Source organism: Ostrea edulis, chromosome 7 (assembly GCF_947568905.1).
Source record: "Ostrea edulis chromosome 7, xbOstEdul1.1, whole genome shotgun sequence".
NCBI classification, from domain to species: domain Eukaryota; kingdom Metazoa; phylum Mollusca; class Bivalvia; order Ostreida; family Ostreidae; genus Ostrea; species Ostrea edulis.
The window spans coordinates 52,794,061-52,813,397 of NC_079170.1; the positions used below are offsets into that span (position 1 = coordinate 52,794,061).

The following is a 19,337-nucleotide window of genomic DNA, read 5'->3' on the forward strand; positions in this document are numbered from 1 at the left end:
ATCGTAGGTCTACAATTTATAGAATTAGAAAGACAGGAAAAAGTAGTTTCGTCTTGGGCTGACCAAGTTAGGTTATATAATATAAACTACGTTTTACTCCAGTGTGTTCAATCAATGAAATTACTCGTGTTACAAGTAAAATGAATTCAAATTTCTAGCAACGAGTAACACAATTTCAATAATAAAAATACGAAACTTCTTCATCAAGATATCGTCCTCTTCGCGATTCTTTCATAGCTGCAGCATTTTAACTTTGGATTAGACCGGGGAATAAAATTAGGTGTTCCCGTTCATGTGTGTGTGTGTCAAATTCGCAACTTTTGATTATAGAAGACTACATTTCTGGTGTTGTAGCAAACATCACTAGAGGTTAATTATAAATTACATCCCAATTTGCAGTATCATAATGGATATTAAACATATCTCTATCCTTTTTCCACAGTAGAACTAACAACAGCGGAAAATAAATTTTCGATGTAATACACCATGTACATCGAATTATGGGCGAATAGACGGATCGAATTCCCTCTTATGTTTTTAATCTTTGTTATAATATCTAAATAAAACTGACAATTTCTAATAATAACACTTGAGTAATAATGTAAATAATAACACGAATTAACGTAAACATATACAATCAATTAGAAAAATAAATTGATTATTTATTTTTGTCCTTTAAACAGAATAGCGGAAAATTTATTCTTGATATTGTCTTTCTGTCATAGTTTAATTTTACAATAAAAATCTGCATTATGACTAAAAGTAATCATAATGCAGATTTTTATTGTGGAATGAAAATATGACAGAAAGTCAATATTATTAATATTTCTTGTATTACTTTGTTTTATCACACTGAGATACACGGTGACATGCACGGTGGCATCCATGGAGATCCAAAGTCTAGGTAGCTCAGAAAAAACAGAACTTCAAAGGTGCCGACAATGTTAAAGGTCCACCGTGTTTTTGACAAAGATTTTCCACCGCGTTGGTTGAAACACACATAAAACTCGTGTCATGTACTTTATTTTCGATGTGGACGTTTCCTGAACGAGTACAAATATAAGATATAGCAATATAGAAAAACGAACTGAAAATGGAGTTACATGTAAATGTACCCCCCAGGCTATAAATCGCTGCATGCAATTGCATTTCCAATGCCTTTGATAACTTCAGCAATAGTAATGATGTAATTCCTCATGAATACGATGCTGTTATGAACAAGGCGCGTATGAATCTTGACAAATATAGTACGTCTATTTTGAACGACTGTGAATTCCGACAGAACTGAAAGTAGAATGTACATATATGAAATAATAACGCACTTCATGAAGTATGCCGTCGTATTTCATACACGTACCCTCATGTATTTTCAATTCTTAAAATTATTTGGGGTTGTTGTTAATGTATAATTTATATTCACGAAACTCGTATTGTACTGTATAATCAGAACTTACATGTAAGTAATATCATGAACCATGTACATGTACTACATTTAACACATTTTGTAAACCATTTTCCTATCTTATCATTTTGAACAAATAATTTCTTTAGCTGATACAATTCCTACTCCCAAACATCGCTTACACAACATCTATTACGCAATATATATATATATATATATATATATATATATATATATATATATATATATAGATATAGATATATATATATATATAAAATCTTATAATTGTTAGACTATAACCATGACAAAGTGTATACAATGTACATGCATTCTGGGTTGTTGTTTTTTTTGGAGGGAGGGTGTGTGTGTACCGATAAACTTTATGTTGTGGGAAAGATAGTGAATAGAGGGATATTCTACTACTCCGATGATCTGCCAAAACTATGTTGTCTTCAGGGAAATATTCGCCCCATTTTATTTTCATTCTCATTGGATGATTTTTCTAAGAATGGGCGAAATTGTTCTTTTTTATATCTCTTTAACACACCGTTTTTTGGGTGAAACTGCCTGGAATTGTAGAAAAGCAAAAATAATTTTGTATACAGTAATGCTGTATAATTCAACTTCATTGACTCCATATTAGAGTTGAATGTTCTTATTGTAAGCAAGAAAGAAAAATATGACCCAATGAGATATATGTTTAAAAGTGAAGAAAATTTACGAACACTTGGAGTATAAACACTGGCGTATGAAATCTGACAGGAATTCATTATAAATTATTCGAGGGGGGATTCCTTAATGTAAAACCATTTTAGAACGTTTTGATATTGGTTTTAAAACGTTTATTACCTATTCACATCTATGAAAGTGACTTATTCCTATTAATAAACGATTGAACTGCTGCCATAGACTGATATTGCTGTTTGAAAATAGTCTACCTAAGACGCGCAGTACAAAGCCCTACATTTTGCTACATGTACAATTGAATCTGGAAAAGGAAATACTGTATACCAGCCAATCAAACAAGTGTATAATGTTGTTTTTTTATTTATTAAATTCCTTTGGTAGAGCGGAAAACTACGAGTGTTCTTGTAATAATGTGTACCTAACAAGGCTTTAGAAATATATACCTTTGTCTTGGAACATTAACTCTGAAATCAATGGGGCCATTGTTCACAAACTACATCGCTAACGGTCACAAACGACATTGTGATGTATAAACTACAAGACATAATTATGTGAAGATCATGCCACATTGATATTGGTTTCAAGTTACAACATCAATGATAATTACCTTTTGTTATGATGAAAAACAAAAGTTAAACGTCACGAACCTGATGTGTTTCTACATAACTGATAGGATGAAATTGATTCTGTGATGGAGTTCGATACTTCATTACCAGCAATCTGAGATTATGACAAAGCACTAACAATCTCGGTAAGGAAGAGCTACAAAGGAATGCCCGTGTCATCTTTGTAAAAGGAAACCGAAGATCAGACCTCAAAGAACTGCCTGTCGAATACATGAACCATTATTGTAAATCATTAGAGTCTGCCATACAATATTTGCATATATTTCCATAAAATTTGTTTCTTACTATTGAACAAATCGGATGTATCAATGCTATTTTTCAATAGTTTCAGATCGATTGATTCTGGCGTTGTGTATTGTAAATGTAATAATTGTAGGGTTTAATGTACTTTTAAAATTACATCAGCATATTTGAATGGAATGAATAAGATAATTGATTGCCGTTTCTAAGGTTATTCCTACAGTGTATCTTATTTCATTTATCATTGATGATAAAACAAAATATAAGGCTGTAATTATTGTTGGTCAATACAATGATTTTGCTAGCTAAGTTGTGCAATGTTCACCAAACCCGGAAGCAATGTATAGAACATCTTATATATATATATATATAAAGCAGTAGAATGACCAACGTCATGTCGTTGGTCATTCTAGTGCTTTATATAATTATTTTCCCTGACCATTGTATCTATTCAATATAGATCCGACAGTGTTGGATACTGAATGTTGTTGGTTCTTCAGTGCATTATATATATATATATATATATATATATATATATATATATATATATAAAATTCAATAAAAAAAGCAAGAAAATATACAGTTCCAAAATATATTTAAATCACTAGCGCTTTCTGGATTTTAACATCATAATTTGTATTCACCTGAGGATGGATGTTAAAATCCAGAAAGCGCTAGTGATTTAAATATATTTTGGAACTGTATATTTTCCTGCTTTTTTTATTGAATTATTTTTACTGTGTGATATCAACTCTTTCTATTTGGATTATATATATATATATATATATATATATATATATATATATATATATAGCGCCGAAAGTTATAATAGATGTGAGTTACCACTGAACATCCAAAAATGATAACATCGTATCAATGTAGGAATTCCAATTTATTTTTGGTACGATGTTGAAAAAAATCAGCTATCATATTCACCACGAAGGCACGTGAAAGTAAATATATCGTTCTATTTTTCTGATTTGGATCTCAACCAAACGGAAAACATGGAATTCATTCACATAAAAATCGAATTTATAAAGGCAGTGTAATACCTTAAACTAACATAGCGAGTGAAGTTTTCATAATGATTTTTCAGAGTTTGACAAGTATTTTACCAACCTGACACTGGAAAACAACGATAGAAACCCATGGTTCAAGGAATTCTGGCAGGAAGTGTTCAACTGCACATTGTCAAACGGATCTCAGACAAAATCCTGCTCAGGTTGTATTTGTCGAAAAGAAAAAGTATTGAAATATTTTCTTGTTTCATGGACTATATAACAGCCCTAAGTGGCGAAATATTTAATATAAAGCACATAGAAAATAAATTATATGGATATCCACTTTCAACCCTTCCCGGGGTGAACTCACGACCTGAGGAACCAAACTGTGTATCTTGTATGATCGTCGTAAAACGTCAAATAACTACCCAATTTCCATTCTCAATGATGGTGTAGAATGTGACAGCGTAGCGAGAATTCCATCATAATATCAAAAGACTCGCCTTGATGGTAGAGCGGTATAGCTGCTACCCACTCATGTTCGCTGTACGGAAATTTGGTTCCGCAGGTCGCGAGTTCAACACGAGGTGGGACAGAAGTGCATGAATATCCATTAATAGTGAATTTCTGCTCGCTCTCTCTCTCTCTCTCTCTCTCTCTCTCTCTCTCTCTCTCATTTACATCCAAATGCGTGAAGTCAATTTTGTGTTTCTCATCACCACTAAAAATAGCACCAAAACAAGGACATTTGTTAAAATCCCAGATCTGAGAATTAAGACAACTCTTTTTGTTTTACATATTCCCATCACAAAAACAAACTATTCACAAGGTATATCACACCGCCATCTTGTTTTTATTTTTTACTATCACCAAAACAATTTTCAGCACGAAAAGTTCGATTTTATATGATAATTAGACTACTACTGTCTGGTAACAACTCTATCAAGGTCCTATCTCTCGCATCGCCATAGTGAACTGGAAATGAAGTCCATTAATCGGTGTTAATCAACGGTCAGATATCGTCTACTTCTTCTTGAATGTGGAAAACTTGGTAAAGGGAGGACGGAAGTTGACATTATTTCGGGATAGCTCATTTTCCATTGGATAAAGAAAATGTTTTAGGGAGGAAATGGATCTTGAACAATGTTATTGATTTATGTATTATTTTTATGTTAATTTAAAACATAACTTCATGCACTCCTTGCATTTTAAATTAGTTGAAAGTAAATGCCATGCGTTCACAAAGTTCACAATATTGAATTTACACCCACACACGTGTTCGTGGACATCTCAAATGTTCACAGTGACATTTACACGTGTTCGTGGACATACTCTCAAATGTTCACAGTGACATTTACACGTGTTCGTGGACATACTCTCAAATGTTCACAGTGACATTTACACGTGTTCGTGGACATACTCTCAAATGTTCACAGTGACATTTACACGTGTTCGTGGACATACTCTCAAATGTTCACAGTGACATTTACACGTGTTCGTGGACATACTCTCAAATGTTCACAGTGACATTTACACGTGTTCGTGGACATACTCTCAAATGTTCACAGTGACATTTACACGTGTTCGTGGACATACTCTCAAATGTTCACAGTGACATTTACACGTGTTCGTGGACATACTCTCAAATGTTCACAGTGACATTTACACGTGTTCGTGGACATACTCTCAAATGTTCACAGTGACATTTACACGTGTTCGTGGACATACTCTCAAATGTTCACAGTGACATTTACACGTGTTCGTGGACATACTCTCAAATGTTCACAGTGACATTTACACGTGTTCGTGGACATACTCTCAAATGTTCACAGTGACATTTACACGTGTTCGTGGACATACTCTCAAATGTTCACAGTGACATTTACACGTGTTCGTGGACATACTCTCAAATGTTCACAGTGACATTTACACGTGTTCGTGGACATACTCTCAAATGTTCACAGTGACATTTACACGTGTTCGTGGGCATACTCTCAAATGTTCACAGTGACATTTACAACCAAGTATCCTGCCCTGCTCTTATCATATCAATTTGTTCCCCGTAACTGACGTTGGCTTCTGAATTGCTAAAATGACGAAATGGGGAAGAAATATTTTAAAGTCAGATGTGACGCAAAGCGTGATATACATATACTTGATAAATACATGCATAACTAATCCTTGGGATCTGTGTGTTCTCAGGTTGAACGAAGTAGCTCTATTGCATGTACATCCAACCTGTATAAATGAAAGAGAGAGACACAGTTCTGTATCGGCTACTGAAGAACCCTGTCTCTGTTCCTCGCATTTATACCTCCGTACATCCTCTAACATTCCTTACCATATCTGTTATATCTTAAAGATCTGCATTATTGACATTGACTTTCAATTCAAACTCAAAACCAACAAAACCCTTTTCTTGAAAAACCTGTAATCTTATATTGCATATCCAACTTCACCTCCAAGTTTTTGCATAATTTAAATTCGTAAATATTGAATTTGAATATTTGACCTCTGATCACTCATATGTTACACTCCGACTGGTCATCCTCCTGCCCTGACCTACATGTGTAATCTATATCTCCCTCCATAACTTTTGTAAGCCAACTACAGAATGTATCATCACCTCTCTTCCGGTGCGAGGGTCACCTATTCTTGATAAGCGTCTGATCACCCTCATCTAGCCAATGCCAAATTCCACCTGCTTGTTCATTCTATTTTCTATTCAACACAGTATTTTTGTTAAGATACTTGTATGTAAATTTTCAGTGGTGTCACAATGGGTGACTTAGGGGGTTGGGGTTATAACAAATAAGGGAGGTGGGTCATGAGCAATGTTAACCTGAAGATTACAATGTTGTTTGCGATAGAGTTACTAAACATCCCCGTACCAGTCTGTCCCCAAACCGTACAAGTATGCCCGTCCTTTACCTTTTGCACTACCCTGCATTCTACGCCGCCACTCGCTTTCCCCCCACATGGCAGCAAGGGAGTTCCCACCTGCATAATGATGTCGACCTCCATCTTCCCTTTACCGAGTTTTGCATTTGAGAAGCAGTAAACGATATCTGACTGTCGATTATAGCCGATGAATGGATTTTATTTGCAGTTCACCATGACGATGTGAGAAATAATACCTTCATACAGTTGTTGTTAGACAGTAGGAGTCTAATTATTATATAGAATGCAACTTCTCTCTGAAAATTGCAAATGAAAAAGAAAAACAGCATGTCGGCGTGATATACCTTGTGAATAGTTTGTTCATAGGAAGACATTAAACGTCAAGCACCTGTCCCTTAAATATGTTGCTCTTTATCTGAATCCACTTAAGTTGACGGATATTGACAAGTATGTCCTTTTTCTTTTCAGTTTTAATGCTAACTGTTGAATATCATAAAGGCGCGCTCAGAAAATATATAAACTGCATTGACGCAAGAAGATCCGATGAAAATGTACCGAATCTAGCACCCATATATAAATATAATCAAATAATTTTTTTTTTCGGTTGTATTTTCAATTATGCTAATTTCAGAGATACATACCAGTAATAGATAAATAAAAGGTTTATCCTTTAACCATTAATATACATTTGTACATATACGTGTATATGTGTAACCCAATATTAATATATAATTTATTACACGGCATAAATGATTCAAATTATTCTATAGGGAACGAATACATCGGGATGGAAGGTGCACCTTATAACCAAGAGGGACTCGTGCAGTTCGTGATTGATTCCGTGTATGCGCTGGCGATTGCACTCCACACCTTGTTAACTGAGCATTGTTCTGTTCCATTCCCTAACTGTACAACGCCAGCAGTAAGATCAGGCGGGGAGGTTCTCAAGTATATTCGTAATGTTTCTTTTACAGGTATTTCAAACTCAGTATTAAAACAAAACCATACCATGATTTCAAAGACACTTGGGACATGCACCCCCCCCTCCTATAATAGGGTTTTTTCTGATCTGGGTTTGACACTCATATTGTTCTACTTATATTTCGTTTGCATAACAGTTCATCAACACGTGTGATTCTTTGTCTCTATTACATGTATGTAATAGTAAAAACTATGTTACGTTATCTGTGATTTTCTGATAATTCCCCTGGGGGATCCGAGTTGGAATAGGTCCTCAGTATCCCTTGCTTGTCGTAAGAGGTGACTAAATGGGGCGGTCCTTCTGATGAGACCACAAAAAAACCGAGGCAGGTGTGGTACAATTAAGATCCCTCCCTGCTCAAAGGCTGCAAGCGCCGAACATAGGTTGATTTATTGTATCTTCTTTAACGTCCCTCTCGAGAATTTTTCACTCATATGGAGGCGTCACCAAGATCGGTGAAGGGCTTCAAATTTAGGCCTATGCTCGGCGCTTACGGCCATTGAGCAGTGAGGGTTCTTTATCGTGCCACACATACTGTGGCAGGGGACATCCGTTTTTAAAGGTCATCTCCGAAAACCATGACATTCACACCTGATGCCGAGGGTTTGGCGATGGAACTGTCACTACCTGTTTTAACGACTTAGGTCTGTCGCGGCCGGGATTCGAACCCTTCCGCATGTGGGGCGATCGTTCTACCTCTAGACCACATAGGCCTAAATTTTACAGCCTTTCATCTGCAACGGTGCAATCTTCTTGTAATCTGACAATATGGATTTCCCAATACCTAACAGAGAAGACAACGTACATATATATATATATTTCACTCCATATGAGTGAACAATTCTTGAGAGGGACGTTAAACAAGATTCAACACAACACACAACTATTTTGTGTAGTTGACAATAATGTGTTTAGTCAGATAAGTGTTCTGGTGTGTGTGTTGTTCCTTGTCCCATTGTGCAAGTTTATTTTACTAAAATAGGGACGTCACAACCGTAGTTGAAGTATCACAGATTTCGATCTACATTTTATATGCAGTGTTCAAGGCCATAGAAGTGGTGGTTCTTTATCTTATCAACTATCGTCGTGACACCCGTACAGTACCTCGTTTCTAGGGTGTCATTTGAAAAACTTGTAATCCAATTTCACTTCTAAGGCCGTGTGTTTGCCGAAGGAATAGTAACTGTTGTACCTATTTTAAAGGCCCCTCATTTGACACAACCGCCGGATCCTCCGGTTGGAAGCACTTTGAGAGTAGTATAAAGGAATTGTACTTGTAATGAGGAATAGATGTTTCCATAGCTAAAGAATATTTTAAGTAAGTAATTATTTATGGTGATATGTGCATCCATTTTATTCCATTAGACAAAGGTAGCTATAACGTTTCGTTAATCGATACATCTCCATACTCCCGTTTGATTTATTTATTCAGTTGTCTTTCCCCACGTGATTTTGCCCCAAAACCAAATAGTGATTGAAGTCGGATTCTGTATTTTCCTTTGCAGGAGTAGGGGGAGATTGGGTGCAGTTTAACAGAGAAGGCGATGGATTGGGCAAATATGATATTTTCCAATATCAGCAAACATCTAAAAGTGTTTACAACTATGTTAAAGTCGGTCATTGGAAAGACAGGTGAGTAATATTTTGTAAGAAATTTTATACCCAAAAGCATCCAAAGAAGAATGTTTCACCAACTATTATAGGCCAAAATTAGGCTTGTGCCATTACGGCCTCGTGTATTAAAAATATCATGTTAATTTCAAAACGAATTTGGCTGTTCCTGTCATCTGTGACCCTAAATAAATCCCATCCCATGAGTGTGTTACTGCTCCTACTATTCCCTCACAACCTTGTACATGTAAAAATATTGATGTACCAGTCTGATTACTATGCAACATACATAATTCCTTGTGATGCAGCAACGTCTGCCTTTTCGTGTTGTCACAACAAAGATCCATGCTACTTTTATTCATCGCAAAGGCAAACAAGTTGATGTCACGGGAGTTTCAATTATTACGATCTAGTTTACCAATACAACCTACCTTGGGTCAAATGTTGTCTGACGTGTTTGATACGTTGTTAGGCAGTTATTGACACACCGATTTTAACTACCGATTACTCCGTTTATCTGATCACGATATTGGGCTTACGGCGAGTGAAACCGGTCGATAGGGAACGCTTACTCCTACTAGGCACCTGGTCCCACCTCTGGTATATCCAGGGGTCCGTTTTTGCCAAACTCTCTATTCTATATTCCTTATAGTAGATTGATCACTGTTCTTATCTTCACTTTTCATCCTTCTTATGCAGTTGTGTTTTTCGCCTTATGATTTGAATTATTTCATAAGAGGCTCGAAAGAATATCGTGCAAATTCTGCATATTTATTCCAAAGTGAAGCTGCAAAGTATACACATCTCACAATTAAAGTAAAGAAAAATTGATAGAGTACCCGCATATGGACCTGCATTTTATGTACATGAAACCATTACTGCAACATTTTTGCAACAGCAACAAAACAAAAACAAACAAATAAACTGAGATACCCTACTGCTTCTTAACATCTTAGGGATCTGGCAGTTGAGTTGTGGACTTATTCTTTGTTGTGCCATGCAATGAACTTAACTTTTCCATTTTCACCCAAACATTTAAAATCAGATTATAAAATTTTACCTACTTCAACACTGGTCGCTCTCATGGAATGACCGTCGGGCGCGATATCCTAGGGCATTTAGTCTGCAATCGGAAGGTCCCTGTTTCGATCGTCCAACTTGAGGCGTTTAAGATAGGTATCGACTAATGTCTCCATCAAGCACCCGGCATTAAAAGTGAAAGACATGAGTAATTCGTATGAAACCTTCAAACTGGAGACCTCCCATTATGATGTTGGCAGATCTTGATCGTCATGCGTAGGTCTAAATTTGTGGCACTTCACCTACATAGTCATAATGTCATCTACACGTTAACTGAGGGAGAGGTTTTCGAAAGGAATGTAAAACATATCGTAGCCAACTTTCTATTGACAGTATACTAGAATGTTATTGAATTGTGCAACCATCTTCGGGATGTTTTGAATGAGTTCCAGTTGTTACATATACTAAAACAGTATTTACAAATTAGACAATAGTACTTTACGTTACAACTGTAATATTAACTTTATATCAATTATTATTGTAACTTATCCTTTCATCATTTCAGTTTACATCTGAATGAAACGATTCTTAGGTGGAAAAGGAAGAAAATTCCGTATTCGGTTTGTAGTGAACCATGTCCGTCTGGCTTTGCTCGTCTGGAGAAAGGGTTGAAATGCTGTTGGGGTTGTTTTCAGTGTGCGTTCAATCAGTACTTGGCGGATGAATATACTTGTAAGGATTGCCCCGAGGGATCCAAACCGTCCCGAAACCAGTCAACTTGCAAACCACTTCCGGTTCTTTCCTTGGAATGGGGAAGTTTTTGGATGTTGCTACCCATCGCTTTTACAAGCATCGGTGTCGTGTTAACCATTCTGGTCATGGCAGTCTTCATACGATACAACGAGACCCCTGTTATCATGGCATCTGGAAGAGAATTGTGCTATGTGCTACTCATTGGAATTTTAATGTCGTACGGAACATCTGTTATTATGCTAGTTCGTCCTACTGTCATCTTATGCACTCTGAGGCGATTGGGACTTGGTGTTTCGTTGTGTTTGATTTATGCTGCAATGTTAACGAAAACTAACAGAATATACCGAATATTTAATAACGGCATTAAAGCCATGGTAAAGCGCCCGAGCTATACAAGTCCAAGGTCCCAAATTTTTATATGTTTTGGCATAGTATCTGTACAAATTGTGGGAGGAATCACGTGGCTTGGATTTGAGAAACCAGACACGATGTTTGTTCTTCAAGATCAGGATTACTTAGTACTCAAGTGTAAAGCCAGTCAGACTGCAATCATTGTGTCCCTGACATACAACATAGTACTGATCATAATATGTACTGTTTATGGAGTTAAAACGAGGAAGATACCACAAAATTTCAACGAAGCTAAATGCATAGCATTCACTATGTACAGCACGTGCATTGTGTGGCTTGCTTTCATTCCAATATACTTTGGAGCAAGTGGTGGTGATTTCAAGGTATATTTCAAATATCTATTGCACGTCATTATATTTTCCTCGGTAGCTCAGAGACAAACTAGAAAAGAAATGTACAGTTGTATACACATATATTCACCTTTCATACATAGGCAGAACAGTGAAATGGGTAAGATATAGTAACACAATGTTATACAAATAGGATTTCCCTTTGGAATTTGGCGTTACGCAATTCGGAATGCAGCGGTTCTTTTCATAGAATTAATATTCAATACATGCAACGACAGCATACACAAGGCAAATTTCTTATTTTTCCTGACATCATCACATATTAAAAATCGTTATATGAACTATATATGGACTGGTTATTTAAGGGATATATGAAAATGACAAAAACATTTCGTATTCAATCTTCTATCTACCAATAAGGTATTTCTTAGAATAAGAACTTGTCGTTATAATGTAGGATATTTGGAGATTTCTTGCATATAGTTGCATGGGTTTCACAGTGTGTGATCAAATGCGCCTCGTAAAAGAAATTATGAAGAACAATGCTACTCCAAATACAACTAAGAAAGTTAGGTTAATTTGATTGATAATCATGGACATGTGCAATGCGTGGATGAACAATGTAAAAGAAATGGGCATGAGTACAAATAGTGGTTATACAGTTATACACTAAAATTCAATAAAAATTGAAACGATTGTTAATAATGCAAGATGCTGTTACAAGGGCTTCAACAGTCTCGTTTAAAGTCAGCATTTTGCATTACCAATACAACCTGCCATTGGGTCAAATGCTGTTTGACTTGTTTCATATCAATTGCTAAGCCCTCTCTACACATATTTCAACTACGGATTACTCCGTTTATCTTATCCACGGCGGGTATAACCGGTTGTGATTACTCATCCTAGGCACCTGATCCCACCTTTGGTATGTCGTGGTTTCGTTTTTCAATAGAACACATAAAATGTCAATGGGATATCTTAGATCCTCCTCCAAACTTTGACATGAAAGCGGTGGTTTGAAGTGTTACAAAAAATGTCTAGGTGTATGCCCTCCTCTTAATTATGTATTCTTTATAGGAGTTATGAGATTCATAACTACTTTTCATTACACAAATTATCTAAGGTATATATATACACACACATGTGATAGAGTTCTATAGTGAAGTATATTTCTAAACATACATATAAGTTATATCATCATATTAAGTTCATATCTAGTAGCTAAGTATACTGTAAACCAATTTTGATTCGCGTGCGAGAAAAATTCGCGATAACCCCATCGTCACGAATATTTCTCGTCGCGAACCAGTTCGATCGCAAACATTTTTCGCCGCGAACCAGCTTACCACATGTAAATCTCGAAATATAGTGGCAGCGATTAAATGTTGGTTTACAGTACACTAATGTAAATTGCATAAGAAAGGAAATTATGCGTCACTGTCAAAAACTTTGATTATGTAATTAACCACGAATTAGGAATTGCTTTCAATTGAACTGTAACTTATACAGTCGCCTCTTCCTTAAGCGGACTGTAATGGTCGTTCATAATTTTATAACTATATGTACATTTACGTTGGAAGACGTTATATGCAATAACGACGCTTATCATTTAAGCATAACACATCACAATTCATACTGTTATTTTTTCAGATTGAAGTTACCTCGCTTTGTATGTGCGTCAGTATAAGTGCCACCGTTGCACTTGTGTGTGTATTTGCTCCAAAGATGTACATAGTGCTACTTCAGCCCCATAAAAATGTCAGACAAGGTGCTACAACCTCATTGAAAAACAACCACCCAACATTATCCCGCATCATATCCGAACGGACAGATTCTCTCGCACCCTTTCCATTCCAAAATGGAGGAGTTTATTCTCAACCAAATCAGACCACCCAAACAACTCATACGACAATCAATGATGTATTCAACGACGATCTCGAGGACTTTTCCTGTGATGATGATGGAATAGGTTACGATGAAGACGAATCGCACGAACGATTGAATCCACCCATGGAAGCTGATATCTGAAACCTATACATTATATTTCTAAAGAATTTGGACAATATATTGAATGTTTTTTATACATACCACTTGCACATTTTAATTGTCCTGTTTTTATATAATCATTACGTAATTTATATAAAATTATTTCATTAATTCGATGTTAAAAGAATACATGTACATGTATGTGGTTCATAGTGCATCTCCATTTTCACACATCCACCCACTCTCATACACATACACTGTACACATGTATATATAGGAACCGTATATAATTGCCTTCTATTATTTACGTGAAGAGATTAAAAGGAAGTAAATATTAGCACTTCGTTCTTAAAAGAATGAGCCTTAAAATGTAGCTACCATTGCTGAATGTCAATCCTATCGATGTGTTTGTTATCAAATGCAATGATCCAGCATTCCATCAATAAAATGCTCATGAGTTCCAAATGTATCCGTGCAACATGAGAATGAAACTTACCTGTCCAACAAAGAATACCACTTTGACGACAACTCCATTTCGAGATAGTGGGGCCTCCGATAAACGGTGCTTCTAATATTTTGTTACTCTTGCCAAAGACTATTGATTCTTCTACGTCATCAATAACTTAAAATCACCACATTCCCTAAGTTACATCTATCTTGTTCTTACAGATGTCCTTGTTGTTGGTAAACGTGTGTACATTTATGATTTGTTATGGATATTTTAGATATAAATATTATCATGGATTTGTGATTTGCTTTATTTCATCTACTCAAAACTTTCACGAAGAGAGTTATGAAAATTTCTCATGTTTGCCCAAACCGTAGTTGCAATGGTGCATGATACCCATGGGAGTTTAATAACGTACAGGTAACAATTCATTTTCATGGAGGACAGACTTATTAAAAAATCTTTAAAATAAAACTCATTTTTTCCTGTGATTTTGCCCCAACCTTTGATATTGATTCAGAAAATTGAAGACCATAAGTCTAGAGATCTTATAATATCTATACATTATTTTCGTATTTTCGATTTTGCTTCATATTCTAATATATATATATATATATATATATATATATATATATATATATATAATGAATATCATCGGCTCCGTCTTTGTTTGTTTTTTAAAATAGTGTACCAACTATTTCAGTAGGGTGCATATCCTCCGAGAACTGCTACATGTTAAGCGTTTGTGTGAGATCCAAAATTTTACAAAAAATTGTCGAATATTATTCAAAAAGTTTCTACACATATCCCATAGAGGATCTGTAAATGTCACCACCCTTCCTTGATAAACTGATTGTTCGGTCTTTGTTTTACAGTGTTTGTTATCCAGTTGCCATTGCTATGACTTAGAAATTGGTTTTTCTACACATTAGTAAATGCACAAGGAATCTAAAATGCTTTGTACAATGATGGTTTTCAGCATTTTCAACAATAAATAATCGAGTTTTCAAGGTTTTCAATAAACTGTTTCATATGAGATTACATTGTATTCTAGTGTAAAAGAGTGAATCTAATGAAAAACTACATTTGGAGCTTTCCTCTTTTACAGCGGCGTAAAAAGGCCAAATTAAAAAATATTCGTTTGGACGAATTAGCAATTTGTTCGGACGAAGTAGCAAATTGTCTGGACAAATTAGTAATTTGTTCGGACGAATTACCAATTTGTGTTCGATCGAAATCGAAATTCGTTCGGACAAACATAAATTCCTTCAGATGAAATAGAAATTCGTTCGGACGAATTATCAATTTGTTCGGACGAAATAGAAATTCGTTCTGACGAATTGTTTAAGTTACATGGAAAATAATCATAATAACACAATTTTACTGGAAAATAGGATTCTTCCAAATACAGTTCTTATTGCTTTATATCATTGATCTCCACGTTAAAATTTCGATGTTCATGCACCCCTTCACTTTTGGGATTGTATCCCACCAAATTAACTTTGACGACACTGAAAGCAAGTGATGATACATGTATAAGAAATTATATGTAACGGAAATGGGGTGAAGCTTTGTGTAAAAAAAACAACAACAACCGAGAGGCAGACCTTATTGGTCACCTGACTTAGTTAAAAGTACATGTATCATTAGTCCCAAGGGCTATGGAATCTAGGAAAACATTCCTGTTCTGAAAATAAGCTGAATTGTATTATTCAACAACAGTATAAAATATGTTCTTAAGGTTGATTAATCCTCATGTGATGTCATAGGTTGTAACAAAAATCTTAAAAGTAAAAAAAAAAAGAGAGTAAAACTTCGCGTATGATAGAAATATATCTTTCAAAGAAATCGGTATTAGGGAAATAATTTAACAACTGACCATTTTGGTCCCACCCTGATATCAAAACCCCTACCCCTGGGGTCATCAAATTTACAATTTTGATGAAAGAATAACTGTTCTTTCTAAGTATTCATTTAATCCCATTTTAGTATATTCACTGAATAAAATAATTTTAAAAAATTGGTAAACTATTGATAGTGAAAAAGCTCATATTTTCCAAATGTAATCAATTAAAAATGTTGTCAAAGGCAATGACTCCTACGCTGGTATTTCCTCTATTGTCTGTCTATTATACAATTATTTCCCTAATATCCACAATCAATTCATACAAATCTATAAATTAGCAGTTTTTCTAAACTGACGACTTTAAAAATTTCTCATTTTAACAATTTTTTATCCATTCTTATTATTCTGTTTTACGAAAATGTGTGATTTTCTGATCTTGACATCTACTTCTGTTTTTGAATGTCTGACATCTTATAAAACTGGAAACATGCATAGTTTCTTTGGTTATCAATCAAATTAAACTATATTGAGTGGATATTAATACAGTTCTCCCACTTTCAACCATTAATATTGATAAGTCACATGAGGTTGGAGCTACTTTAAAAGTTGAATGCCCTCAAAATTGCATATACTACTTTAGATATTATTTACACATTAAATAACTGACCATTTTGGTCCCACCCTGATACCAAAACCCCTACCCTTGGGATCATCAAATTTACAATTTTGATAAGGGACTACCTGTTCTTTCTAAGTATTCATTTAGTTCCATTTTAGTATCAGTACTGGTGAAAAATATTTGTATCACTACTCCCAAGGGCTATGAAATCTAGAAAGAAATCCTTTTCTCAATATCTACATGTAAGCTAAATTCTAATCTTCAGCAACAGTATAAAACAAGATGTGTTCTTAAAACTTTAATGTTCTCAGAAGTGCATACAATGATGAAAGGCTTTACATAATAAGATATGTATATATGAACATTCAAACATATGACTAATTTGGACCCATCCTAGAGTTAAAACCCTAGGTAGTGAAAATCACAATGTTTTGTACATCCTTTTCTGCTATTCTAAAGTATGCATTTAGATTTTATACAGTGTCAGCAAACTTACACATACACACTATATACTAAGTTTGGCCCCACACTGGGGTCAGAACCTCTACCCCGGGGATCATGAAATTTACAACTTTCGTAGAGGCCTTACTGCTTCCCATCACTATGCAAATGATTTTGTAACCCCAAATTTCAAATCCATAGAATAATACATGTACTGGTCCAAATACCGTATCAAATAAATCAAGCCAACATTCAAAAGGCAAGTAAAACTGCCTGATCTTTCTTATTGTACGAGGAGTGATCAAAATGTTATAACCAAAGTTCAGATCAGAATGAACAGTCAACAAATGTGCAAGATGTAGTCTGAGTTACGTCACAATGTAAAAATGGCGTCAATTTGTAGATGAATGGGACAACACTGACACGTACTGGAGCACAGAACTATTGTATAACGTTTTACGTAAAACTTGGAAAATCCTCTACAATGATCTACATAAAGGTTATGGCGATAAGGGACTTTCTAAAAGTTCAATAAGAAAGTGGAGGAAGCGTTTTAATAGTGAGGGAATGGTTGGTTGGTTGTGTATTGTTTAACGTCCCGCTCCAGAATGTTTCACACATATGGAGACGACATCATTACCGGTGAAGGACTGCAAAATCTAGGCCTATGCTCGACCCTTACGGCCTTTGAGCAGGGAGGAATCTTCATTATGCTGTGACACGGGATATCAGTTTTTGCGGACTCATCCGAAGTACCACCCCCATTTAGTTGCTTCTTCAAGTTACGATAAGCAAAGGGGTACTGAGGACCTATTCTAACACGGATCCCCGCGGGATGTGAAGAGAGGGAGAGAATGAGGGAAGGGAGACGGTTATTAAAGTTTATGTTTGTTCTGGGTGCCCAGTGAACGTTAGTACGGAAAGGAATGTGTCTCGGGTCTAACAATTCCATAGGATGAAATTATGCAATTCAGTAAGCTGAAAGGTATCTGAATGGCAGAACTTGGTATCTGAATGGCAGAACTTGGTATCTGAATGGCAGAACCTGGTGTCTGAATGGCAGAACCTGGTGTCTGAATGACAGAACTTGGTGTCTGAATGGCAGAACGTGGTGTCTGAATGGCAGAACGTGGTGTCTGAATGGCAGAACTTGGTGTTTGAATGGCAGAACTTGACCATTCAGTGACCTTTACAGATTTTTCAGTAAACTGAATGAGAGTTTCATTTTGTGTTTGTAATGAAATATTGACTATTAGAGAAATAGCTGATTACATGTATACTAAACATGTCTTATGAAATTGTTCAGGAGACTTTGACAAGTAAGCTTGGAATGCGATGAGTTTGTGCAAGATGGGTTACTTGCCCCCTTCTACCGGAGTAAATGAGCATGCGGGTAAATGTTTGCCAGTCTTACATCAATAGATACAGAAAAGAAGGAAATTTGTTGATGAATAGAATTATTATGTGCGACGAAACATTGATACATTTATATGAACCAGAAAGTAGACAACAAGTTCAATTTGGAAGCATCCATCCTCTCCATCGCTATCGAAAGCACAAGCGTCACTTCAGTTACTGGAGACTATAATATGCGCACCTCTGGTATATCCAGGGGTATGTGTTTGCCCAACTCTCTATTTTGTATTGCTTTTAGGAGTTATGAGATTGATCACTGAACTTTATCTTCACCTTTTGTTTGAGTGATGAGAGCCGTAAGCGCCCACATTTGATTCAAACTGGATTCATTCTGCACCAGAACAACACACCTACACAAAGCTATAAGAGTCGAGTTGAAATGGACACGGGTATAGACATCTTAACCCACCCACTGTATAACCCAGGTTTGGCAATTTGTTGGCACTGCAGTGAACCACATACTACGGAGCATGTCACGTAATGGCTCATGTGTTTCGGGTATGGACAGATGGATGGCAGAAGTGTATCAAAGCTGGAGGGGGCTATTTCGAAAAAGAATAAACTCGGAAACCAGTTTTATTTGCATTATGTACACTATTCATCTAGTTTGCGAACTATTTGATCACCTCTCGTACAATACACAGATATATGAGCCTG

At 35.7% G+C, this 19,337-nt stretch overlaps 1 protein-coding gene across 1 annotated transcript in view; it reads left to right on the forward strand.

Moving 5' to 3' along the window:
* Positions 1-14,654, forward strand: part of LOC125653238 (metabotropic glutamate receptor 6-like) — a 68,406-nt gene extending 53,752 nt beyond the window's left edge. Inside the window, exons 4-8 of the mRNA XM_048882602.2 lie at positions 4,052-4,177; positions 7,628-7,831; positions 9,345-9,471; positions 11,036-11,957; positions 13,575-14,654. Coding sequence (XP_048738559.1) covers positions 4,052-4,177; positions 7,628-7,831; positions 9,345-9,471; positions 11,036-11,957; positions 13,575-13,952 — 1,757 coding nt within the window. The 3' untranslated portion in view covers positions 13,953-14,654. The remainder of the gene's footprint in view (positions 1-4,051; positions 4,178-7,627; positions 7,832-9,344; positions 9,472-11,035; positions 11,958-13,574) is intronic.
* The last annotated feature ends 4,683 nt before the right edge of the window (positions 14,655-19,337 follow it).